Raw genomic sequence first — 26,611 nt, forward strand, 5'->3', positions numbered from 1 at the left:
ATTTCTCTCTAGGAAATCCAATGGATTTATTTTAGAATATAACCTGATTGGGACAAATGAATCCCCATGCACGTCATTTAAAATGGCTCCTCCAGCACTGCAGAGGAGAAAAGCAGTGCGGGCAAGTGTTGGGATCATGGACGGCAGATGTTCCGCATCATCACTTCCTGAAGTTCCCTCCATGTCATGTCAAGTTCTTAGTCGCGGCTGTCAGTGAGGTGACTGAAAATATATGCATCTATCCTTGATTACTAAGCTCCATTTCTTCTACTTTCCTGGTGACATTAGCCAAGGGGCCCTAGCTTTATGGAATTTAAAATGCACATGTAAGAGGGTTTTATTTTTACTGGGGGAATCTTGCCCACATCTCAATACTCTACAAGCCAAAGGTAACTAACTGTATGCCTTACTTTAAAAACAAGCTGCTTGCTTTAAAGTATGAGGATCAGTCATTCTAGGATGGAGTTACTGTTTTACTGGTAAGACAGGGAGCAGAGAAAAAGGGTGTAAAAAGGGTCAAGAAATATATGCAAATGACCAAGCCATCGGGTCATCTGGGAAATGCCGGGCTGTGTTAAGGTATGCAGTTGCATGGGAGAAAAAAAAAAGGGAATCGTTCCATGGCTCACTCTTGTACAATCTAGACACTAGTGGATGGCTGGGCTGGTTGGAACGTGAGATTATCTAGAACCCTAACTCTATTCTCGTGGGTTCTTGTGAGGTGTTCCTCTCTCCATGCCTGTTTTTCGTCACCATCTCTAACTCTAATAGCAGTGTTTGTGAGTGTCTTCATTCAACTAAGAAAAACTTGAATTTCAGGCTTCTGTGCACACACTTCGATCATGCATAGAACTCTCATCTCCACACATGCATAGATGTGGGGCTGAGGAATTATTTTCCACCTGTGTCCATACCCAGGTCTGTGAACCCACGTGTCAGGCAGGTGGCTTTCTACCTCTCATCTGGTGTACTCTGTCACCCATTGGGTATCTCAAAACCAGAACCAGCTTTCAGGACAAAGAAAATAATCATTCCATCCTCTAGGGCTTGAAACCCAGGGGCACCTCTAAGTTAGGAAGACGCATGCGTACATGCCCTGTGTTTAACTGGAGTATGTACCTACCTTGTCCCGTATACTCGTCTGCTTCTCTGTGGACCAGATCCTTTACTCTGTTTCCGTAAAGCAGCCGCGAAGAATCATGATCAAAAGCTTTCAAGGTTTCGCTGGAGCTATAAGACTTCTGTGTGGGGACCCTACACTCCTCATTGTCTGCAGATGAGTTTGTGTATCGCCGCTCTTTTTCTCGTCTGCTCTTGGTCAGGGAGCAGTAAGGCCTACGTTCTTTCACATCCATACTTCATTCCTTCTCTGCGCACATGGGTCCTGCTCGTCAGAACTTCACGCTCAGAGTTCGATCCTCACTGGCCTTTCTGCAAAGATAAAAGGTTGGCATGACGTCAGCGTAACCGTCATCCGCAGGCTGACCCCTTTCCAGCCTCCTCAACTGATGGGGTGCAGAGTAGTAGCTTTGCCAGCCACAGCCCCCCATTTTTCAATACCGAATTGAGTTCTGTAAGATTCTAACAAACACAGTCTGTAATGCCAACAGGTGTGACGCACTTTCTGCTCTGGACATTTGCACCAAGCACGTGACCTGATTCCCCCACCCCACGCGCAACCACCACCACATTAATACAAAACAAAAATTAAACTCAAGCTTGAATATCACTATAGAAGCCAACTGAAAATTGGGGGCAGTAGTTTGTTCAATATCCCGTAGTGGAAAAGTTTTCTCCCATAGTATTTACTTTTTGTGCAAGCAAATTTCCTTTCTTTTCCTTACCAAAGGGGGAAAAAAAAAGCATGTTATTATTATTTTTTCACCTTTTTAAATCATAGGAACAAATTGGGAGATTCTTACAGCTGGAACTTCATCAAATGCATTGAATAGTTTATTCATTTTTTTTTTTTTTAACAAAGACCTTTTGCTTCAGAGGGCAATTTTCATGTGTTAAGGACCTAAATGTCTTGAACTATGGAAAGAGCTGGTCCCCCCCCACACCCCCCTTCTTAAAAAGCGCTTATTTTCTTCCCTCACATGTGAACTTAATCAGTTCTACCCTGATATTTAAGGCAATTTGAGTGGCTAATTTGACGGGGGCACTTTTTTTTTTTCTTTTTTTCCTTTCTTTTATTTTTTTAAGCTGCCTATCGCAAGAATATGTTAGAAGGAACAGAGCAAATTGTGTTTCTTTGCTTAGCAACTGTCTTTTTCCCTGAATTTGCTGAAGTGACAGTGGAGAGGACTCAGGACCCGCTGCTATCTGGAAGAGGGAACGATGCCCAAGGCTAATCCAGCTTCTGTGATCCTCTTTTGTTCTTCTTGGGTCTTGTTTCGTCCTTCATTTTAACCTGAAGGTTCCCGGGCGCTCCGTCTTCCATCCTCAGTGTATTGCCACACCCCAATCCCACCTTCCTAAATCTATTCTTTATCCCACTGATGCCATATCAACTCGAAACAGACTCCTGGCTAGCCCCGGGTCCTCTCTTGGCTTCTGACTCCATACGGCTGTGACTTCCACTTAGGTATTTTCTTCCATGTAGATTCCCCAGGCAGAAGAGGCTCTTGCCCCTTCTTCACTGTGGACGCTCATTAGATGCATCCCACAGCTCCTTCCTGTGCTTCTGGTGTGGCGTCTGCTAGCCTCTGATTCTCCCACGTCAGTACCACTAACGGTTAGAAGTTACCCTATAGTCTTCCTCTTTCCAGTTTACCAAGACAGCTCCCAAGCCTCTCACTCTCAGCCGCTGCCTTCCATCCAGATACTCAAAGTGGGCTAAAACTCTGGGCTGGGATGACCACACCCACCACGGTGTGTTTACAAATATTTGGAACTCTTCCCAAGCTATGTCTTCACCCAGATTCCATGCCCCACTGCATGGATGACCAGTGAGGGCTTTCCTCAAATGGGGTCCCATATTTCTCTACTTTTGAATTGAACTAGGCAGTTCAAAGTAGTTATTAATATTTCATATTGTTCAAACAGAGTCTCCATTTCTCCATCATTTTTTCCTTTATTGTGACTTTATTTTTTTAAGATTTATTTATTTATTATGTATACAGTGTTGTGTCTGCATGGCCAGAAGAGGGCACCAGGTCTCATTACAGATGGTTGTGAGCCACCATGTGGTTGCTGGGAATTGAACTCAGGACCTCTGGAAGAGCAGCCAGTGCTCTTAACCTCTGAGCCATCTCTCCAGCCCGTGACGTTATTTTTTAATAACTATTTTTCACTGACTTTCTGATTCACTACTCCATTATTCTCTTACCAATTCTTCCAAGAGTTCTTAATAAAACCTGAATTTCCTTATTGTAGCTTTCCTTTCAGATCACTACGAAACATAACTTAGGCTAATGTGACAGAGACTATAAGAAAATTTATGAGTTTTCTTATTTTTATTATTCCAACAAGACAGAAATTATTTTAAGTAAATATTTACTGAATGCCTTGCATAAGTGCTGAGGACCCAGCAATGAATAAAAAATGTTACTGCTCAAAGGGAGCCTCCATTTGGTTAGTGAAATAGTAACATGCTTTCCAGTGGGATTGTTCAATAGAAATTATAGGAGGTTATATGGGGACTAGGCTCCTACACCAGGCCCCCAAAGGGTCACACATGCTAGGGTGTAGAGCAAAAACTGTGGGATTACCCTTTGATTGGTCTGAGAAAGAGATTCATGCAAGTTCGCCAAAGGAGCCAGTTTCAATCAATATGGTAACCATGGCCTCATTGCTTTTCTTAAAAAACTAACCTGAAAGAAACTGCTGGCCAACCAGATTCTCTTTCTGTTCTCACCTTATGGGAAGCACAATTTCCAAATAATTGGTCATTGCTCTTTGCTTCTGCTTTTTTGTTTTTTGTTTTTTTTAAACAGCCTTCTCTGTTTATAAAAACCATCCTGTCTGCTGAGCCTATTAAAATACCAGCTCTGTGGTACAGAGTGATCAGTGGCCTGATTCCGAAATCTTAAGAAAAAGACATTAATTGGCCTTAATGATCTTTAAATTACATTGTTATAATTTCATCCTTTGACACATTGAATAAATATGTCTTAAGTTCAACACAAATTTTCTTTCTAAACTAGCATTTGGCTCTTTGGAGGAATTCTATATAGACTCTCAAAATTAAGTGGTCATTAAAAAGCCTTTTAACTGACCCGAAAATATAGTTCAGGCACTTCCAGTAATAGACATTTGGAATTCCAAGGCATTGCAGAACTTCCACATTGCATCCTAAGTTGATATCTGTTTTGAAATTAGCATTCTTACCGAAGGGGATCAGCAAAACCATATCCCAAAGTATGGTCCTGTGACATGCTGCACAATTCAATTTCAATTTTCATGAACCAATTTTGTGTTCTTATAAATGAGTTACTCATGTGGTTCTTTGATACGGTAACACGAGAGTATTGTCACAGAAGTGATACTGTAACATTAATTAAATGTTAAGATATTGGCATTAAAGGTAACTTTAGTTTTGTTTTGTGGTACTGGGAACCAACCCAGGGCCTTGGGTATTGTAGGGAAGTACTACACCACTGAGCTGGTTGCTTCATGGCCTCACTGTTTAATGTTTTCTTATTTGTCTGTTTCTCTGTTAGTAGGTAGAATGGTCTTGGACTTTTTTTTTCCAGTTTGAGGATGAGGGGTTTTGCTGCACTATACGGGCCTGGCTGTCCTTGAACCTGTGATCCTGTCTCAGCTTTGTGTATGCTGACCCTACAGCAGTACACCACCAATGTCCGACCAGTACTCTAACATGATGGGTCATTTATAACACCAGATAACTAAGTTTTGTTTGCAAAGCAGTTCTACGTTGCCAAGATGAATCAAGATAAATCAAATATAATATCAAAGACAGAGGCAATCTGATCTTAGGCACTCATAACAACACAAAGTTCTCTGTATCTATCATGCCACTTTTGTATATAGCTCAAACTCTTTGAGGATTTAATCTACACTGTAATGCTTACAACTACAGACATGTTTCTGATGGAAGTCAATGAGTGCAATACGATTTCAAAAGGCAGTTCGGTGGGTTATCTCCTCCACTCAAGGCTGAGAATGAAAAGATTAAGGACTGTAACTGCTTGAGAAGTGCTAGACGGCTAACAGCTTTTGACAGTGACTTCTGGTGTCTCACACAGGAGAAGGTCGTTGTGCACAGGTACCACATAAAAACTTAAATGGGGCAGGAGGTGCTGCCTTTGGGCAATAAAGCACTGCAAAGCAAGTTAACGAAAAACATGCTTTGTGAATTGATATGAGACCAACAGCATACTGACATTTGGACACAGTCAATTTCCATTACCTCCTTGAAAAAAACGGGCCAGTTTAAAAAAAAAAATCATAGTACTTTGGAAGTCACAGCTGGACTTAAAACATCTGCATAACTAGGTTATGTGTTATTTCTCAATACAGATGTCCTAACAGGATGGATACGCTTGATTTTCTAACTGTACACATGTGATGATGTGAAGGCAATCTACATTGGGTAGATGCTATACTTTGAACTTTGATCTTTTTGATGGGCTAGTGACTTGTGGAATAGTGCTTCTTGTGATCCTGGAAAGTGACGGTGAGCCACAGCTCCTTATAGTCACAGATGTGAGGAAGCAGCACTGCCATGCACTGTGATATGAGGTTCAGTGGGTTTAATGAACTTGGAGTACTATAGCATATGATATTTGGGGTTCACAAGGTCTGTTGGGGTGCAATGCACCAGCAAGGAATTGAGTATCTGGTCCTTGAAAGACGTAACTCAACAAATAACTAAATGAATGGGCAAGCCATTACAGCTTTATGGACGCTGACAGAGATCCACCCTAACATCAACTGCAGCTTCAGTATTTAAAGACTTATTTTATTATTTGTGGTGTGTGTGTCTATGTGTATATGTGCACATGAATGCAGGAGACCAGAGACACCAGAAGACAGCATCAGATCTTCTGGAGCTGGAGTTACAGGATGCTGTGAGCTGCCCCCATGTGGGTGTTGGGAACTAAACTCCCGTCTTCTACATAAGAAGCAAACGCTCCTCACCACTAAGCTATTTCCCCAGCACCCAGATATAGGATTTAAACACACTTTGAACCTGACAGGAAACTGAACTTAATAAAAACATGTTCTTAATTACGATAGTAATAATAAATCCTTAAGTACCAACTTTAAAAAATCCTATACTTAAAACTAACCTGATTTTTCATTGGAGTTTATGTAGTGTTCAAACGCTTGATGCCAATGAATCTAATTTTTGACCTATCACTGACATTCTAAAATCAAATGTATTTCTAAAATTCTAAGAGCTGAGATAAAAAATGAACATGTAAACCCCAAAGAGAAGAACCTGCTGGTCAAAGTCACTCCCATGTCTCGATGTCTACATTCTGTAAGAACCACATATTCTCAAGTGTTACCATGAAGACTTTGAGTACAGACTACCTGCCCACTCACATTCTAGCTGAAAAATTTACCCTGAAAGAGTAAGTAGATTTTGGAGAAACATTAACTTATCACCCTAACATTTTAGACTAAAGACTTAAATTAAGTCATTCATATACGATAGCAAGAAATGTTCACCTTTTTGTTACAAGTCACATTTCCTTAATAAGTTAGTATTTATGAATTATTACCAGTTATGTTAATCAAACAGTAAACATAACTTCCTGTATTGTGTACATTTCGAAGTATTTCTTTTTATTGAATATATTAACAGCAATTGAACACAAGAGGAAATCAATTGCTATTGTTCCTTTTAGAGAAAATCATATTTTCTGAGGCAAACTTGTAAACCAAAGAATTGAAATAATTAAGTACAAAAATAAAATCATATTATGGTAACTTTCTTGGTAATGTCAAGTTTGCATGTAGCAATAATTTGGATTTCCAATTTCTCACAGAGAATGGTTCATTGAAAACACAAGTAAATATGAAAGAGAATCCAAGAAAAGGGCATCACTGTAAGTCACAGAAGTGATGCTTACGGAGAGAATCCCAGTACGGAGAAAAACCAAGGTAGTGAGAATCAGTTGTTGAGAAGGTCAGCACTATGCAAGGTGTTTTCTTTCTTTTTTTTTTTCTATATTTTATTTTATTATTATGTGTTTTAATTTTATACATCAGCCATGGATTTCCCTGTCCTCCCCCTCCTGCCTCCACCCCCACCTTCCCCCCAGCCCCTCCCCTCCATTCCCATGTCCTCCAGGACCAAAACTCCCCTGGGGACTCATTTAAACCTGGTGGATTCAGAACAGACAGGTCCAGTCCCCTCCTTCCAGGCTGAGCATGTGTCCCTGTGTAAGCCCAAGGTTCCAAACAGCCAGCTCATGCACCAAGGACAGGTCCCGGTCCCACAGCCTGGATGCCTCCCAAACAGTTCAAGCTATTCAGTTGTCTCACTTATCCAGAGGGCCTGATCCAGCTGGGGGCTCCACAGCCGTTGGTTCATAATTCATGTGCTTCCATTCGATTGGCTATTTGTCTCTGTGCTTTTCCAATCTTGGATTCAACAATTCAAAAATATGGAACGCTTCACGAATTTGCATGTCATCCTTGCGCAGGGGCAATGCTAATCTTCTCTGTATCATTCTGATTTTAGTATATGTATGTGCTGCCCAAGTGAGCACGCAAGGTGTTTTCTTTAAACACGACAGTTAACAAAGATAATATTGCGTAACAGTTATAAATATGAAATCAACTTTTTCTTACTTGCAAGACAAGGCACAGGAACTCAATTTATTGTTCTGTCTAATAGAACAAATGTGGGAGCTGGAGATACCACGGTTAAGAACACTTTTTGTTCATGCAGAGGACCTGGGATCAGTTTCTAGCTGATGATAACGGCGGTGTTCCCAACCTCAGGACCACTGACATTTTAGAAGGAAAACCAGTGTTTTTCTGAGGCTTTACACTGTAGTGTGATGTTTATTAGGATATCCCTAGCATCTACATACTAAGTGCCTGCAGTAGAAGTTCATGACAAGCATGTTTCCAGATGATCACAAATGTTGCCAAGGGCAAAACTATCACCATTCCACAGGCTCCTGGAGTAAAGTATGCAAGAGCCCCAGACTGCACTGGGCCATGTGCTTAGGGAAACTATGTTTCAGTTTTAAGTGGAATGTAGGCCTAAACGGAAGACAATTCTGGTCCCACCTCATAAATCTCAAAACACAAGACCACACATGAACAGCTGTTTCCAAAGAGCTTCCTTGAACTTTCTTCACAAAGCCAAAGAATATTGTAGGGAAAAAAAGGATTCATCATTGAACAAGCCTAAATCCACAATGCTTCTTATCCAGGTGTGCAAAAGAGCAAGAAAATAATGAAGAGAAAAGGCCACCAATTGAGTGACCCAGATGCCAGTTATTAGACATGGATATGAAGGGGGGTGTGATAGGGTAGAGTTTAAATGAGATGTTCCTTTATTACCGGGGAATTGAATACTTGGTCCCCAGCTAGTGTCACTAGCTGAGTGGGTTTAGAGAGTGTGGCCTTGCTGGAGGAAGAAGGTCACTGGGACTGGGATTTGGGGTTTCAAAAGGACAGTTTCCAGTGCTCCCTCTCTGCTTCCTGTTTGTGGTTGGAGATGTGAGCCCTCAGCTCTCAGCTACCAACTGCAGTCACGATGCCTACCTGCGACCGCACTTCTCTGCCATGACAGTGATGGACTCTTATCCCTCTGCAACTGCAAGACCCAAATAAACGTTTCCTAGGTGATGGTGTTTTATCACAGTGATAGAAAAGTAACTAAGGTTGCAAGTCGTATAACTGTATCCCATATGTTTAAATAGTCAGAGGATAAAAAAACCCTTATAGTCAAATGTAGGGGGGATCTACAATGTCTAAGATGAAGAACGGTCAATTAGATATCGCAGAAGGGCGAGGTAGCAAACTCAGGAAGACAAACAGAAACAATATACACTAAAACTAATGGGCTGATAAGTCTGTCAATGAACTCGTCATCACTGAGACACAGACCCACTAAAAGAACTCAGTGTAATGACAGAACCCTGAAGGATAAGACAAAAGAGAGCACAGAAAATATCTGAAGGAAAAAAAAAAAAAACGAGTGTAAATATTTCCAATTTGATGAACACTGCAAATGTATAGATCCTAGAACCTCAAGTCCCAGGCAGAAGAAATGTGAAGAAAACTACACCAACACATTTAATTGTTGACAAACCCAGTAGTAAAGAAATACTTTTCAGGACAAAGAAAAGAAAATAGTGTGCTATATTGAGAGCATCTAAATGGAAATACTGTAAGCATACAGACAGGAGGGCATATATATTTTACATATATTTTACAGCATGGGAAGGAAAGAATGTCATCTGAAATTCTATGCCCGATGAAAAGATTTCAAAAATTAAGCTCAAATAAATGCACTTTCATATACACTACAGCTGATCATCAGCAGACATTATGACATAGAAAAGGGGAAAGAAGCCACCCAAATGAAAAGGAGGCATAGCAACAACACAAATCTATGCTAAGCAAAGAAGAGCACTGGGCAATGTTGAGTATGTGGGGGAATATGTATCAGATAATGTTGAAATCTCTGGAGGCGCAATGAAAAACCGTTAACAACGTATTTCTGGGCTCATAACGTGTGTGATTGAAATATACTCCAGGAACAGCATAAAGGAAGGAAGTGAGAAGCAGAGTAGTGTAAGCTTTTTCTACTGCACACAAAATGACAGAATTCTTTCCAAGGATGCTGACGTCGTGCACTGTACACTCTACACCTCCAAAATAACAAGGCAAAAAGTTATAACTCATAAGCGGGGGGGGTCATTGAATTGATAAAAGAAATAAAATATTAAGTAATAAAGAAGACAGAAGTATAGGGAGAGAGGAAAGAAGTATAGTGGGGCTTTTAAACAAGAGTCAGTGTGACAGACAGAAATGTAGCTAAGTCAGTAACCATATTAAACAAAAATTTTATATACATATATGAAATAATCTCCACAAAACTCGGAGGTTTTCACATTGGAGTTCAAAACAGGATGCAATCTGATGCTGTCCCCAGTGAACACATTCTAAGACACTAAGAGGCTAAAAGTAAGTAAGTAGACCGGTTAGATCCCCAGAACTGTTAAAAACAAACCAAAAACGTTAAGAATAAACGAATATAAAAGGAAAAGCCTAACCTACAGATATCAAGCACGACATCTGATACAAATGATCTTATCACGACATTCACTAGAACAGGGTCAGGTCAGTGGGAAAAACGAAGCAGGACTTACACAGAGCCATGGACTGGAGCAACTGAGAAGACACAAAAGTGGATCTGCGCCTGGCCCAGATGGACACGGGGCGTACTGATCACCGCGTTCTTTACACATGTACCGCGCATATAGAGAATGGCCATCACTGGCCAGGCATGTCAAGAAGCACTGGGGATGGAGACGCAGATACAGGACTTTTGTACTTTCACTTGGGTACAGGAAGAGCAGAAAGAACAATGGCAGAACTAAAGGCTGTGAACAATCGCACAAAGTCTACATTTTTCTACTACTGAGAGAGAGAAACGAGAGGTGGAGATCTAATTGAGATCAAGGGCCCAAACCAGACTTCTCTGAAACAAACAAATGGAATCAAGGAATGAACGAATGAATGCGTAAATAACTGTCATTTAGGTGAGACCCGCAGGAGAAATCAGATTTAGCCTGAGCACAAGAATGCAAATCATAGTTCAAAGGATTGAGGGTTACTAGGGCAGAAGGAGAGAGGAAAACCCGGGAAACACTGAGCCTGGAAGGGTATGGAGGACGAGAGCCAAGGGTACCAAGCGAAGGGAGAGGCCTGAGGTGAGTGTGGAGGGACCCCAAGGTGCAAACCAGGCTGCAAAGGGCAGGCTAAGCAGCTTCATCAAGCTCCGCCTGTATCCTGCGGTGATTGCAGAGTTGTGATAAGCAAATGATATTACTGGCAGGCTTTCATTTTAGAAAATCCTCAGTAGGTGGAGTATCCGGGGACAGGGAGGGGGGAAGACAGGAAAGCTTGGTGGCAGTGCTTCATGTAGAAGTCCAGGCAAGGGAAGGAGTCAGCCTGAAATGTGCCTCAAACAGCCCCATGGATATAGAGAAGGGACTGGGTTGGAGATGTGGTCAGCAGTGATGCTAGCTTGACACCAGAGAGAAGAATTGGGGAGAGCTGGGATGGATGCTGAGATCGACCGTATTACAAGTGGACAAAGGGTCTCCTCTGGGTGCTGAGGAAAGAAGAGGCCATCCCCCACACTGCTCAGCACCCCGAGTTTGCTTTTCTTTCATTGGAATCATGTGTAGAGCACATAAAATTTGTCCCTTGTAAAAACCAAAACATATACAAACCAAGAAAAGAATTCTCCCAGCCACACATTTTGCTATTTGGCTTTTCTATGAATCTGTGTATGTGTGACTGTGTGCATAGGTGTGTACATATTTAACATGCACAGTCTTGCAACACATTCCGTTAACACATTGTCAATATGTGAGCAAAGATGGGTTCATAGCTTTATTTTAAAAATAATAAATAGGAAGCTCATTGTTTTAAAACTCAAGACTATCCTTCACGGTTTTCACAAAGACAGCAAATACGTAAATTTGGATAATGAAATAAATAGGAACAGGGTGCTAAAATAGCTTCGGAGAGAAGTGAGTACAGGGAAAGTTTTAATTGGAAAATATATAGAACAGTGCCTTAGGCAGGAAGAAAAATGGCTTAATTCTCATCAAATTGTTAAAAAAAATCTCTCAAAAATATTTATAAGCAAATGGAAATGGAAAATGAAAACAGCCAGAAGAGAGAGAAAACAGATAATAAGGCTTATTTACGAAGTAATGTGAAATGGGAATGTTTTCTTCTATGATTTCAAAAACAATTTAAAGGGTTTGGGGGGGCATGATTGAGTATGTAAATGATTTTTTCTGATAAAAATTATAAAAGGAATATTTAATAGAGTTCATCCACATGTTGATAGTGACACACGGCTACAAAACTGTGGCTGCAGGCAGGCTATAATCGCTACACTTTAGAACAAATGAAAATCCAACAGACTGAGTCCAATGAAGCCTTCCCAGCTTGGAGACGTCTAGAGTACAATGTAAATAATATTTCTGGAAGTTTCTGCCTGCTCGGATCAACCAGAACCCATCATCTTTATGCATTCCTACCACGGCTTAAACCACATCTCTCCGTACAGATACTCCATACTTTCTTCACCTATGCTTCAGCAATGAGCCTGGTCCTTAAAATTCTAGGAGTAATTGTATCTGGACAGAAGGGATGAGCGAAGGACCCATTTATATGCCACAGATGTAACACCATGGCATCAAAATGGCCTCAAATGCTCACTAGGTAAAAAACCAGAGAGACCAAGTTGGATCTTGTTCCACTTGCTCTGTTCTGGTTGAAGGGTTCCATCTTCAAAGGGATGAGTGTTCTGGCTAGACGTGTCGGCTGCCGTCAGTCAGACTCAAGTTGATAATAACAGCATCGGTTCACGAAACACTTTACCACACTGAGCATTTTGCTAGTGGCGATTCTGAATTACTTACCAGTTTTACAGAAAAGGAAGTAGGATTAATAGAACTAAGACAAAGTCTCAAATCCAGCCACCACAGGGACCACACTGGGGCTCACACACAAGAACCCTGCTCTCCCTTTTATTTCCTGGCCGAGGATAAACCATAGGAACTAGGCAGCACCAACTCAGAAACCAAACCTCAGGTCCTAAAGAACAAGACAAGCTGGCTGTCCAGAGGGTTTAAAAACAGCTGGGGCTTGCTCCATTGTGCGTGCCTGTAAGTCCTGCCTGATGGACCTGGTGACAGTGGGAAGAGCTTCTGGGACAAAGGGTTGATGTCATTCCCCTAAGTGCTGCATGAACTCCTCTCCATAAGAGAGGCCAGAAAAGCTCCTGGTGAATTATTAATTTCTATCTTGATTATTTATCGAGTGCTTAAAAAATGCCAGGTGCTTTACATATATGCCCCCACTTAACCCTTGTAATAATGTTGCTAAGTAAGAATTATAAACCCCATTTCACATTAAGAGAACTAAGGCCCACAGGGATTAAATGACTGGCCCAAGGTCACATAGAAAGCAGCTGATCAGAGTTTGAACCCATTCCTATTTATTCCAAGTCGCCTTTTTTGTGTTTCTGGGTACATGCATGTGTGTGTGTATGAGAACATGTATGTGCTGGTGCCTGTGTGTGTGTGTGTGTGTGTGTGTGTGTGTGTGTGTGTGTGTGAACACGTATGTGCTGGTGCATGTGTGTGTGTGTGCCTGTATGTGTGTGTATGTGCTGGTGCATGTGCGCATGTGTGTGTGTGTGTGTGTGTGCCTCTGTGTGTGTGTGTGTGTGTGTGTGTGTGTGTGTGAGAGAGAGAGAGAGAGAGAGAGAGAGAGAGAGAGAGAGAGAGAGAGAGAGAATGTGCTGGTGCATGTGTATATGTTGTGGAGGCCAGTGGACCACTTCAGACATTGTTCCTGTGGTATTGTTCACTGTTTTAGTTTGAGACAGGGCTCTCTCTTGTCTGGGACTTAACATGTGTGTTAGTCTAGCTGGCAGGGACATTTTGGTATTCCCCATCTATGCCTCCCCAGGGACAGGATGACAAGCACATATCTCCACACTTGGCTTTTTTTGCATAGTTTCTGGGGATCAAACTGGTCTGCTTGGGACCACTTTAATGACTGAGTTTTATTCTAAGTCTCCAAATCTGTACCCTTAATCACTGGACTTCACATCAAAATCTTAGAAGAAGAGGAGAACTAACCATTAAAAACAGTTCACTAATAATACAATTACTCAGGGGGCTGAGATAGGAAAATGTCAAGTTCAAGATGAGTCTGGTCTACACAGAAATTGTCAGGGAAGGCTTAGCTACATAATGAGACACTGTCTAAAAGCAAACAAACAAACAATAAAATTTAACAACAGCAAAACAAACAACAAAAACAAGGAAACAGAAAAGGGGAGGAGAGAAACTAGCAAAGAATTTTAACGAACTGTAATGGGTTATCAAGAGACCCATTGTTAACAATCATGAGGTTGTCATACTAGAAATACCAGGATATTTAAATTTTCTGAGATCCCAGTATTGGGAAAACAAAGATGAAAACCAAATGAAACTCAATTGAGGAGTAAGAAAGATAATCCAGGGCCAACAAGACACTTGAATATACTGAAAACATTCCCAGGATGCTTCTCTGAGAATAAGAAGAAATGATACTGATGATATTATGTGTTTCAGATGGGAACATGGACCCAACTCTCTTTATTATCTTCCACCCCATGTGGTCTACCCATAAGACACAGGTTTCTCTCATGGGGGTCACTGTTGTAGAATAATCCTTCTGTACACTATGAATATGTATTACTCTCATTGGTTAATAAAAAGCTGACAGGCTGGTAGCCAGACAGGAAGTATAGGTGGGACAGCCAGGCACAGAGAATTCTGGGAGGAGGAAGGGCAGAGTCAAGAGAGTTGCCAGCCAGCTGCTGAGCAAGCAGGACACACAGAAAATGAGGTAACAAGCGTTAAGCCATGTGGCAAAGCACAGACAAGACATATGGGCTAACATAAGTGTACAAGTTAGGTAGTAACAAGCCTGAGCTATCGGCCGAGCATTTATAAATACTACTAAGCCTCTGTGTCGGTTATTTGGAACCAGCTCCCAGGACAGGAGAACTCCAACTACAGGTCATAATGGTAATCTTCCTTGTAAACCTGTGCTTCCCTTAGTGACCATGAGGGAGCAGGCTCATGTGGAGCAGACTCCAAACCCTGTAGTCCTGGAACTCCCTCCAGTGAATGTCAATAACTGGGGCAGGAGTAGAGCTGTGACCTAATTCATGCCTGTAAGGTCAGTCCGGGGACATCTGATAAAGCCACTGGCTATGAGCTTACTCATTTCACTGTTGTTACTAATCTGGGAGGTTGTAAACTTGGAGCTTGTTTACATTTCTGGGGAAAGACTGCCTGCCATTGCAGTCTATAAAGAAGAAACAGACCTCAGAGACAGAAATACGATTTAGAAACAGATTCAGAAACAATATGTTCCTACCCTGGATTTTTTCAACTAAAAATATCCATACTGATACAAGTGTGGCGAACAAGAGAGCGCAGGAGTTTCAATCACACAAACCCATGTGTAAAGTCTAGCTCTTACTGTTTTCCATTGATGAGACATGTGGCCTCGAGTGGCTATGTAAAGTCTTTAAGGCTTTGTTTCCTGTATTGAAGGTTCTAACAAGCATATAATAATAACTTTTTTTACTTCTTATAGAAAGTTATCTCATGGAAATCAGATGAGATTAAAATACATTTGAGGTATTTAGCATGGTGGTTGGCACATGCATATGTGGCAAAAGCCAGCTACTATCATTAAGTCAAGAACTTGGTCCCATGTCCAAGAATAATGTCCACAACCATTAAGCTCACACCTGAATCATCTGGGAATGCTCAGTGGGTTAAAAATGGATTAGTTATGCGAGCAGAGCATAAGGAATCAGACATGCAAAAGGAAACTGGTATTTTCCTAAAATGTTTGAATGGAATTTCGGTTCTGAATTTTTATGAGCTTATTCAGAAATTCTGTCAGTGAATGAGGTGGAAAGCACAGTTCCCACACCAATAATTTCAGAACAGGGTTTCATGTATAACATTATCCAAATATTTACATCTTGGTTGTAGAAAGCAGTAGGCAAACACTGGAAGAGCTTTCAAAGGCAGCAATGAAACTGGTTAAGAGGTTCCAGGTGGAAAGAACCATGTTAGGTTGATTTTAGTAACAACTGGGTGGACATCTGATAACTACCCACAAGTACTTGGAGAATAAGGGATAACTGCAGTCATTCATGCCCCTGCAACCCACAGGCGCAATTGCTATAATAAACATGTACTCTGTCTACTGCCTACCAGAGTTTTCATCTCACTCTGAAAAGTGCTAGCCCAGCCAAATGGCACCTTCACAGATTCCTGAAGAGAGAGAGAGAGAGAGAGAGAGAGAGAGAGAGAGAGAGAGAGAGAGAGAGAGAAGAGTCTGGTGTTGGAAGGGAGTGTCACCCCTCAACGTAACGTTGTCCAGTGGAGCAAAAAGAAAGGTATGAACAGATTCCCAAATCCCACCTACTCCTTGAAGTGAGGATATTCTAAAAGGGATGGGCAGGCCAGAGACAGAGTTGCTTCAAGGTTTCAAAATGACCTCGGGTTCCATCCGAGAGCCCGATGTTGTTCGAAGAGCTGAAGAAATGCTCCTGGGAGCCCAGAAGATAGTCTGGTGAAGTGCTTGCTTTAAGCATGGGGACTTGAGTTTGATTCCCAGAGCTCCCATAAAAATGCTGGGTGTGGGAGGCACAAGCCTGTCAACATAGCACGGGGAAGTGAAGCCAGTTGGACCTATGGGGCTTGCTAACCAGTGGGGGTCTGGACTAGGGTGGGCTCAAGGCTTAGTGAGAGATTCTGTCTCGAAAGAAGTAGACGGCATACTTGAAGATGACACGTGAGGTTGAGTTCTGGGCTCTATGTGCATGCACATGCACATAGATATACATATATACCACACACAAATATGTATCTGCACACACACAAGCATAGATACACACAAGCATAGATACACACACACACACACACACACACACACACACACACACACACACACTGAAAAAGAAACAAGCCCTCTTTGTGTGCTGTGGAGATGGTGTGGGTTACTCGGATCTAGATGCAATATCTAATATCATGGGGATTGGGGCCAATGTTGTTAAAAACCAGCCCACAGAGCTGGCTGTTGCAGTCACTCTTGAAGATTCGATTCCCTTTAATATTTTTCGTCATCAGTGTTTACTGTTTGTTTTTCAACAGACTGAAATGCAGCAGTATCAAGGAACATAATTATGCTTCCCGAGGTGTAGACTCACCTAATTCAATGTTTTGACATCTTACGTTTAGTCACAAACCGTAAAGTGCATATGCACAGCACACTCAAATACTATGGTTTCCTATAAATGCTGCCAATTAGTTAAGTAAAAATAGGAAACATGCATTCAGTTACTTAGCCCTGGGTTTCTTGGATATCTTACATCATAAAGATAGGTAAGTGCATAACTATAAACCTTTGAAAGTCCAGTAGACATGGTTCATCTCGGGTCAGGGGGCACCTGTTGAGGGGGCCATGTTGTTGCTCATGTGTCTAGAGGGGGACTCTGTGGGCCCAAAGGAAGCCCCTTTCAATAGTGAGCTCAAAGTCTCGGGAGCAAGAAGAGCCATTCAATGCTTTCTTAGGCTTTCACTAATGGTAGTTACAAAGCAAGGTGGAGAACTGAAGTGCAGTTAGGCAGCAGATAAAAAGGTTGACTTCTCAGATGTCTGCTGAAGCAAGATTCTTTCAAAGCTCTCCCTGACCACAAAAGGGCAGTGTGGGCAAGAGTGTTCCAGTAGCCTCACAGAGAAATCTGTATCCTCTGTCCCTGCGCTGACTGGCTGCCAAGTGTCGAAGCTGGACCTTTGCCACTATGTTATGCCATGGTGATGTGTTTTGGTGATGGTTAAATAAACCATACTTTCAAGGTAAGCTGGTAAACTGTGGCTACTCAATAGATATTAAACCACGACACCAATTTGAAGTAAGTCCATTTGGTCTGTGTTTCTTCAGTTAGAATGGCATTACCAGAGTCTAACAGTCATCGGTGAGAAGATAGGATCTCATTCTGGTCACTGTGGCTTCGCTGGGAAGTAATTTAATTTGCTGTTCATCTCATTCAAAATCGGTGTGCTATCAGTTAATAGTGATAAGCCATGTGCTGTGGCTATCACTCTGTGCAAATAAAATGCTGATTGGCCAGTAGCCAGGCAGGAAGTATAGGCGGGACAAGCAGAGAAGAGAATTCTGGGAAGTGGAAAGCGGAGAGAGAGACACCGCCAGCCACGGCCATGACAAGAAAGATGTAAGGTACTGGTAAGCCACAAGCCACGTGGCAAGTTATAGATTAATAGAAATGGGTTAATTTAAGATAGAAGAAGCAGTTAACAAGAAGCCTGCCACGCCATACAGTTTGTAAACAATGTACGTTTCTGTGTGTTTACTTGGTTGGGTCTGAGCGTCTATGGGCCTGGCTATGGGTGAGAGAAATTTGTCCTGACTCTGGGCCAGGCAGGAAAACTCCAACTACAGCTATGTTCCAGGAGGATTTTTAATTTAATTTGGTTGTAGCACTGGCAAAGGACTCCGATTTGCGCAAATACTTACTTTCAATGTGAATGCTACTGGACTTTTCCATAAGCTTCTCAACTGGGCATGGTGGCGGTTTCTACCCCAGGCTGGGGACTGCACTTCTGCAGGTAGGAGGTGTATTATTTTAATACTCATTTAATTTTTGGTCCCTCTACTTTCTAGTTACTAGTAGGGGGCCAATTAGCACTGATTACAATAATTATTTTGCATAATGGACACCTGTCACCTATGGAGCAGACTGAGACCACTAACCTAATTTCATGTGGGTCACCAAATAGTCCTGACTACTAGTTATTAAGAGTCTAAATTGCATCTTCTTCCCCTGCTCTTCCCCCCCTGCCCTTTTGCAACCACCAAGACCCCCAGTAACTATGTATGCTATGTTAGTACCACTCTGCAAAGAAGAAATTGTGAATTTCCTGATTTTTCATTATTATTTCTAGAAGACGCCGCCTTTCATTGGATTATTTTTTCTAGTACATGGTAGTAAGCATGTAATGTGGAATATATTTTAATTGCTGTGATGCAAATGAGGCTTTGGGGTCATGTTACAGAGTGTTAACTGAAAGATCCAGCTATGACTTTAGCATGCCTGCAGGCCTTTTAAATTGTTATGGGAAATTGCAGCATTCAACTGAGTAGATTCAACAGTGAGCCTCCCCTAAGGCTTATTACAGTTTGGCAACATGATGCCAATTTCAACTAATGTACCTAATGCCTTTTCCTCTCATCCTTTATCTACAGACTCTTCCTAGAAGATACAACTTGAAAACCTCAAAACACAGGCAGATGAAGTATACACTTGACATGACTTACCGTTATGCTATGAGCATAATTTTAGAACCTGTGGGGCTCCCTTTGATGGAGTTCATAATGCTATAAGTATCAAAACACTTGTCATGATCACAATGCTGAAAAATACATAGGAATGTTCAATTACTATAACTGAATTTCTGTTAGAATATTTTGTGGTAAATGTTCCGTAAGCCATGGGTCCAAATAAGTCAAAGAGTCAAGTAGGGGATATCCAGATCCATTTATAACATGTTTACAAAGCGTAACCTAATTCATAAACATGTTCACATATGCTCTCATGAGTTATTTCATTAACCCAGATCAGGAAACATATTTCAAATATAAATGTGCCTTCCTGCTCTATGAGAGGACAGATGGGGGGTACTTTTTTTTAAGTAAATAAAGTACAGATCAGAGTAACTTATACATACAAACATAATAGGAAAAGATCACCTGTTTGGATACCCTGTTGTCTAACCAGATAGAGCCAGACACTACAGCTCTTCTTCTTACCTTAGCTTTCTCCTAAATAGCTCGGATCATGCCCTGTTGTAAGAGCAGCAGAATTCAGGAAGCTAACAATGATGTTACCAGAACGCTGGTCCTTCCCACCATCTTTAAACCATACACAAATGTTGCTTTCCTATGGCCACTGCCACCAAGAGTGTGAAACTGGCTTTGGTGAGGTAAGCACCACCCATCACACTCTCCTTGGGTGCCATGACTCAGACACCTACACTGGACTGCAGTTGGATGGTGGTCCTCCTGTGGGAATTATCCTTCCGGGGAAGGTCAAGACAGAGAAGCAGAAGACAGCACGTGGCAGAGGCAAAGAGGGAGAACAGGACAGCGGAAATGGGACCTACCTGAAAGCAGTTAGTTACAAAGACAAATTATGGCTAAAATGTCAAAAAACTGAATGCCATCAAAATGGATTCTGAAGAAACTCACATCCCTGTGAATAGCTCACTCCCTGCGAGAATGGTTTATTAGTCTAATCACACCTAATTTTCTAGTTCAACAAATGCTCCGCTAGAGTGTTTATGGCATACTTTGAAGCACTAAACATTTTGGTGGGAATAAAAGGGATAAAAGATTCCAAACAGCATTGAAAAGTCACACGCAATTATAAGGCAATTATTTCTATAGTAAATCAATGCCTTACAGTTTCAGGAAAGAATAAAAGCAACCTCATTCCTGCACTCACTGGTCTTCAAGGCTTGTTACTTGCTAACAATCTATTGCTTTTTTAAGTAGAGTGGTTCACTGCCTTCATTATCTCCTTTCTTGACTTTCTAGGGAGAATGACTATGTGTCCATACACATGTAAAAATCCCTGAAACTAGCTTGGTTGTGTGATGCTCAGTGGTGGCCATATGTACCATGATACATGTACCAGGTTCTCCACCAGCACAGGTGAACTTTCTGCATCTAGACCCCACCACCACCATGGGTCTTCCATGAACAATAAATGGAATGGGCGAAGATGTGGGGATGTCTACCGATGGATGGGTCTCACTTCACTAGCTGCTCTCACTTATGCACAACTTATGAAGAAGCCCAGACTCACCATAATGTACCTACCCAGTCTCACAAGTCTCTAGTGTGTCTCCACTCAACACAGTTTTCAGCTGCATTATTATTGTTTCATTATGTCCCTCTGAATGCAAGAATGGGATGATAATAGCAAGGAGACTATCATGTGAAAAATCATACTATACTTACTTGTCTCTCTGACTTTTATTGAGGTGAAATTTGTGTGTCAAAAAGTAATGGCAGAGAAAAATATTCTCATGGTAAACATGTAATATAATAACAGGAGGAGAAAGCTTTGAGTTAAAAATAAGCTATTAAAAAAATCATCATGTCCAGTTAATAGGACAATTCTTACATCCTTGCAGAGTAGTGTAAAATGTTTCTGAACAGAGACTAAAAAATGTATAAGCTGGGTCTAGTGGTAGAAGCCTGTTATCCCAGCTGTTATATGGTAGAGAGAGGAAGATGGAAAGTTTAGAGATTGCCTGGACTATAAGGTGAATTAAAAACTATTTTGGGCGTCTTAGAGAGACCCTATGCCAAAAAAAAGGGTTGAGGATGTAGCTCAGTGGTAAAGGTGTTCTTTTTTTGTTGTTTTGGTTTTTGTACCGTCGTAAGACCCAAAGTTCAATTCCCAGCACAAAACAAGTCAATGACCAAACACCAAAACTGCTAATGTCCAGAACTAAATCATAGTAATAACTCAATAATGTTTCTTTTACACACATCACTTCATTTAGTTTCTAGAGAAAACACATGTTGGCTATTTTATTAGCCTTTGTTTATATATAAGAAAACTTTGATTCCAGAATTAGGTAACTCATTCACGGTCACACAGTTTCTACAGAGCACAGCACAGGCACACACCGGATCTGTATTGTATCAACTCAGTACATCTATCCAGGACATCTGAGTACTAGAAATGGTGCATGCATGCAAACTAGGTAAAATCAGATGCCAGGTAATACCAATTCTTGTACTTGACTGTGAAAGCTTTTAAGGCAAAATGATCACCAGCAGCAGGAACAGAAATAGTAGCCTGATGTCATAATACTGTTCAGTGGGGCTTTGGTAAGATCTTGACATCTGATAGCTATCAGACAGTTGTGAGTCCCAGCATAGTAACAAGGATGTACACGCACAGGTGGACAGGCTTATGCTCAAACACTGGAGCCAATGAAAATAATTTTAGTGATTTTTGTTCTGCACTAAACAGACATGAAAAGTACATATACTAATTTTGGTAAGGTAGGCTTAAGCCAAATTCAAATTCTACCTGTGTTTTATTGTGTGGTTTATGAAAGAAACAGGTTTCATGAGCAAAATTAAGATAGGCTCCCATCAACCAAGAAGGTTGAAATTCACATAACTAATCACCCATAAAAACTATTACAAACAAACACTAAGAAAAAAATCTCAAAAAGCATACAAGAGTGATGAAATTTCCAGCCCGATGGCTGATAAAGTGAGATATATCAAAAGTCAACTGAGCTGGAAAAATGACACACAGTGAAGAGCTGCTTAGAATGATGTGTGCTCACGCTCATCCATTAGTCAAAGTGATGATTCCCAAACATGGGCATTTCAGGTCTTCAAACCCAGAAGCCCAGTTCTTAATGATGGAAGTCTGTCTCCTCAGATGGAAATGAGAAAGAATGCCTCCAGATCAGCGCTCACCAGGAAAAATGACCTGTCAGATGAGTAGCTCTCAACCCAAACCTTAAGAAAGCCCTGGATATCTTTCCATTTTAGAAGTAAATAAAATACAGATTTATCATGGAATTCTTTAATACTGTCTTCCGCACCAATGTCTTGGCTTCAAGTGGGTATCTCCTTTTGACCATTGCCACTAGCCAGTCATAACTAATGATGCCTTTCTATTTAGCTTTTTAAAGAAAAACAACATTTCACTTTGTTAAAGGGAAAATACTACAGATACAAAGAAGAAAACTACATATCACAAATTATCAAATATCCTTCTGCGATGCATCTTCATTTTAGAACTGTGAATACAGGGACCCTTGACACAGTAGTGCTGCCTCTCCAACATCCAGAGATGCTTCAAAAAAGGCTTGCAGAATAAAAACACACAGGTGAAAGATGACCCACAAATAACAACCCACAGGGATGCTATACAGCTGCTGTGTCCGGATCACAGATGCTGTGGGATGTCTTTCTGTATGCTGTGAATATGTGTGGCTCTCATTGAATAATAAATAAATCTGTTTTGGCCTATGACAAGAAAGCTTACAGCCAGGCAGGAAATCCAAGCAGAGATACAGAGAGAAGGGCAAAGGCAAGAGAGACATTAGCCCACCACCGAAGGAGCAGCAAGATGCCAGCAGACCAGTAATGCCAGGGCCACATGGCAACATATAGATGAATAGGAATGGGTTAATTTAAGATGAAAGAGCTGGCTAGCCAGAAGCTGAAGCCAGAGGCCATACAGCTTGTAATTAATACAAGCCTCTGAGTGATGATTTTATAAGCGGCTGTGGGACCGAGGGTGGGAGAGTTTTGTCTGGACTGCTGGGCAAGGCAGGACCGGAGAAATTCCTGTCTACACACAGAAGCATCCCTTCCTCTTTTATAGCTCTGGGAGTTGAACCCAGAACCTTGTGCGTGTGAGGCAATTACTGGGAACTATACCCTCAACCCCCAGAAGCATTTGTGTAGGCGAAGGAGTGGAGACACATGCCCATATGTGTGAAGGCCAGAAGCTGATGTAGGGTGTCTTCCTCAGTTAGGCTCAACTTAGTTTCTGAGATGAAGTTTCTCAGTGAATCCAGAGCTCATGGATTCAGCTAAGTGCCTTGGCCAGTGAGCTCCAGTTATCAGTCCCTCTCCAGAGATAAGATTACAGGCATGTGACTCTAACTCAGCTTCTGATGTGAGTGCTGGGGTTGTGAATTCAGCTCCTTATGCCTGCAACTGTTCTATTAACTGAACTGCAACTTCCACCCCATGGGTCAGTGATGTGAACCTGTAATACCAGCACTCAGGGAGCTGAAGGCAAGAAGAGCATACGTTTAAGGGCAGCAAGCCTGGGCTACAGAGGAACACTCTCAAGAACAAAATACATAGCAGGGTATAGTAGCTCACAGCTTTAATGCCAGAGCTCTGGAGGCAGAGGTAGGCAGAATGCTGCCAGCCTGGTCTGCATAGTGAGTTCCTGGATGTCCAGAGCTACATAGTGAAACACTGTCTCAAAACCAACAAGCAAACAACAAAAACAAACAAACAAACAAACAAACAGAAAAAAGGAAAGGAAGGAAAGAAGGAAGGAAGGAAGGAAGGAAGGAAGGAAGGAAGGAAGGAAGGAAGGAAGGAAAAACTAACAGGGTTGAGGACATAGCTCAACAATAGAGCATTTGTCTAGCATATATAAGGACCAACATTCAATACTCAATACTGGAAAAAAATTAAAAACAAGCAAACAACAATAACAATAAAATCAGCCAAAATTATCTTTCCGCGGGATACTCTAAGGTAACTGGCTAGTGTGTTGCTAAAACAACCTAAACACATGTTTAAAATGAAACGTGTTATTCATCAAGAGTCCTTTGGGCCTGACTTTTTATTTTCTTTATATTCCTCTTTCCCCCCTTTTCTTCTCCCTCTTGCTTTCTGTCTTTCTCTCATTGGAATTCAAAAGTCACATGACCAGACGCCAAGGAAGCAGTACTTAGCAGTTATTAACTCCAGAGAACCGTCTCTCCCTGTTTCCCTAGTTAGATGTTGAACTTATTCCAGGTGCTATAGTACAACCCAATCGTCCTCCGGCACACAGCTCCCAGTCCATCACGGGAGGCCAAGGGAGGAACTCAGGGCAGGAATCTGGGAGGCAAAGGCTGAAGGAGAAACCATGGAGGAATGCTGCTTACTGGCTTGCTCTCCCTTGGGTTGCTCAGCTACCTTGAGTATTTATAGAGCTCAGGTCCCCCTGCCCAAGAGTGAGATAGCCTGTGGTGAGCTGAGCCATCCTATGTCAACATGCCACAGCAAAAAGACTTCACAGAAATGGCCACAGGCTCAGTTGATAGAGGTGATCCCTCAGCTGAGAGTCCTTCATTCCAAGGATGTCTAAGTTTGTGTCGAGCTGACATAAATATATATATATATATATATATATATATATATATATATATATATATATACAACACACTAGTGTATTCATTCTGTCCTTCACAATTAAGAAAATAAAAAATAAAACACTCTGTCACCTATCAAAAGTCAGTGGCGTGAGCTATTGTGGTTAGCGTCACAGGAGACCCCCTTTTTTTTTTCCTCTAACGCTTTCAGAAGTGGGACTTTTAAAGACAGTCTTAGGTGTGTATTTCTTCTTCATTCAATTGGTAATTCATGAGTTGACAATAATTAAAGAAAAACATTTGAAATTGACAGTAGTATTTTTCTCGCTAACCTCAAGTAACTCCAGCCCCTCCCCCCCCCTCCCTTCCTCCCCCCCCCCCCAAATCTCACTGTGCTACTTGTCAAAATTGTACCTCGTGCTGGAAGCTGAGGAGGTGACAGAAAGCCAATAAGAGAGGGAGGGGTATGTTATGTTTGTAGATATTATTTAAAAATACAATTTTATGCAGGCAAGCTCAGACAATCTCCAAGTTTGATTGTAACTTCAAGCAAAGGAAGGAAGAAATTTTGGTGAACCCCCTGTGGTAGGATGGTGTAAGCTATGGTTGGCCCACAATAAATCTCTACCTGTTGGAAACATCCAGTCTACATGGAGACTTTTTAAGAAAGTTTAAAGAAATATGGGAAACAGTAAACACACATGTAATCATCTTTGCCACTAAAGTTTAATTGTACAAATGTACAACAGGCAATTCTTTTCATTTTCCTTTGAAATACACACAGGCCTTCACACACACACATGGTTTTTGGTGTGTTTGTTTGAGACAGGTTCTTGCTCTGTGTAGCCCAGGCTGACTTTCAACTTGGGATAATCCTAAATTATCTTTCAGGTTCTGGAATTACAGACATGAGCCACCACTCCTGGATATTATTTTTTCTGTACAAAGGATATCTTCATAATTCAAAAGCAACAGAAAAAACAGTGGATTACAAAGAATACTACCCACCCCCCTCCGACCTCCCTCCTAAACATCATGGATAGACTGAAAAGGCCAGCTTAAGAGAAAAGATCAAAGGTCACTTCAGGACAAAATGAAATCACTTGTTTTGGAATAAATCACTAGATTGTATTGTTTGTGATTCATTCCATCATATTTAAGAATTTCACTGCTTTGATGAAACTCACTGCTCTGTCTTCTGAATGTCATGGTTAGGGTGGACAAGAGGGCTTCTCAGGTAAAAGCACTTATTACCAAGCCTGGGAACTCCAATTCAACCCTCAGAATCCACGTGATGGAAGGAACTGAGTCCTGCAAGCTTCCACACATGTGCTGTGGCACATGCATATGTGTGCACGCGCATGCGCACCCGCACAACTGGCTACAAATACCTATGACTTCCAAGGTAAAACACATTCTCTTCAGCCATGCCACTCTGTTCTCTCATTAAAAAGATACAATGAACAGCAGCACATGTATAGGAAGCAGGAAAAGACTGGAGCCTCACTGGCGGTGACCCACTCCTGTCACCTCTGAGGCTGAGATGGACACAGGCTGCCACTGTCCACTTCAGCACTTTGCAAAACGCTCAGCACCATTGTCAGGCCCATGACCTTAACAATACGCATCCCGTGTCTTAACTGGCTAAGATGCAAGACTTCTGATCGCATAACTCAAAATACAGAAGGGAATAAATCAAAGTCATTTCCGTCCTCTTCTCCAGTATCTGGACTCAGAGCGGTCATTTTAATAGAAGTCTCTTCCTCCCTTTCCTTCTCTCTCCCCCCTCTTCCTCTTTTGTCTTTTCCTCTTTTCCTTTTGGCCAGGAAGCAAAGAACTTGTCTTGACAAATGACCTCCTTGAGTACAGTGGGCTTTCGCGGCGTTTACATCAAAATGGGA

At 41.6% G+C, this 26,611-nt stretch overlaps 1 protein-coding gene and 1 pseudogene across 8 annotated transcripts in view; both read right to left on the bottom strand.

Annotated features, from left to right (window-relative positions):
* Tenm3 (teneurin transmembrane protein 3) overlaps positions 1-26,611 on the bottom strand; it is a 2,620,641-nt gene that overhangs the window by 446,411 nt on the left and 2,147,619 nt on the right. For all 8 annotated transcript variants that reach the window (XM_036166444.1, XM_036166440.1, XM_036166445.1 and 5 more), the window contains one exon: positions 1,124-1,431. In XM_036166444.1, coding sequence (XP_036022337.1) covers positions 1,124-1,355 — 232 coding nt within the window. In that variant the 5' untranslated portion in view covers positions 1,356-1,431. The remainder of the gene's footprint in view (positions 1-1,123; positions 1,432-26,611) is intronic.
* Positions 7,578-7,690, bottom strand: LOC118569235 (annotated as a pseudogene).

This window comes from Onychomys torridus, chromosome 17 (assembly GCF_903995425.1).
Source record: "Onychomys torridus chromosome 17, mOncTor1.1, whole genome shotgun sequence".
Lineage (NCBI taxonomy): Eukaryota > Metazoa > Chordata > Mammalia > Rodentia > Cricetidae > Onychomys > Onychomys torridus.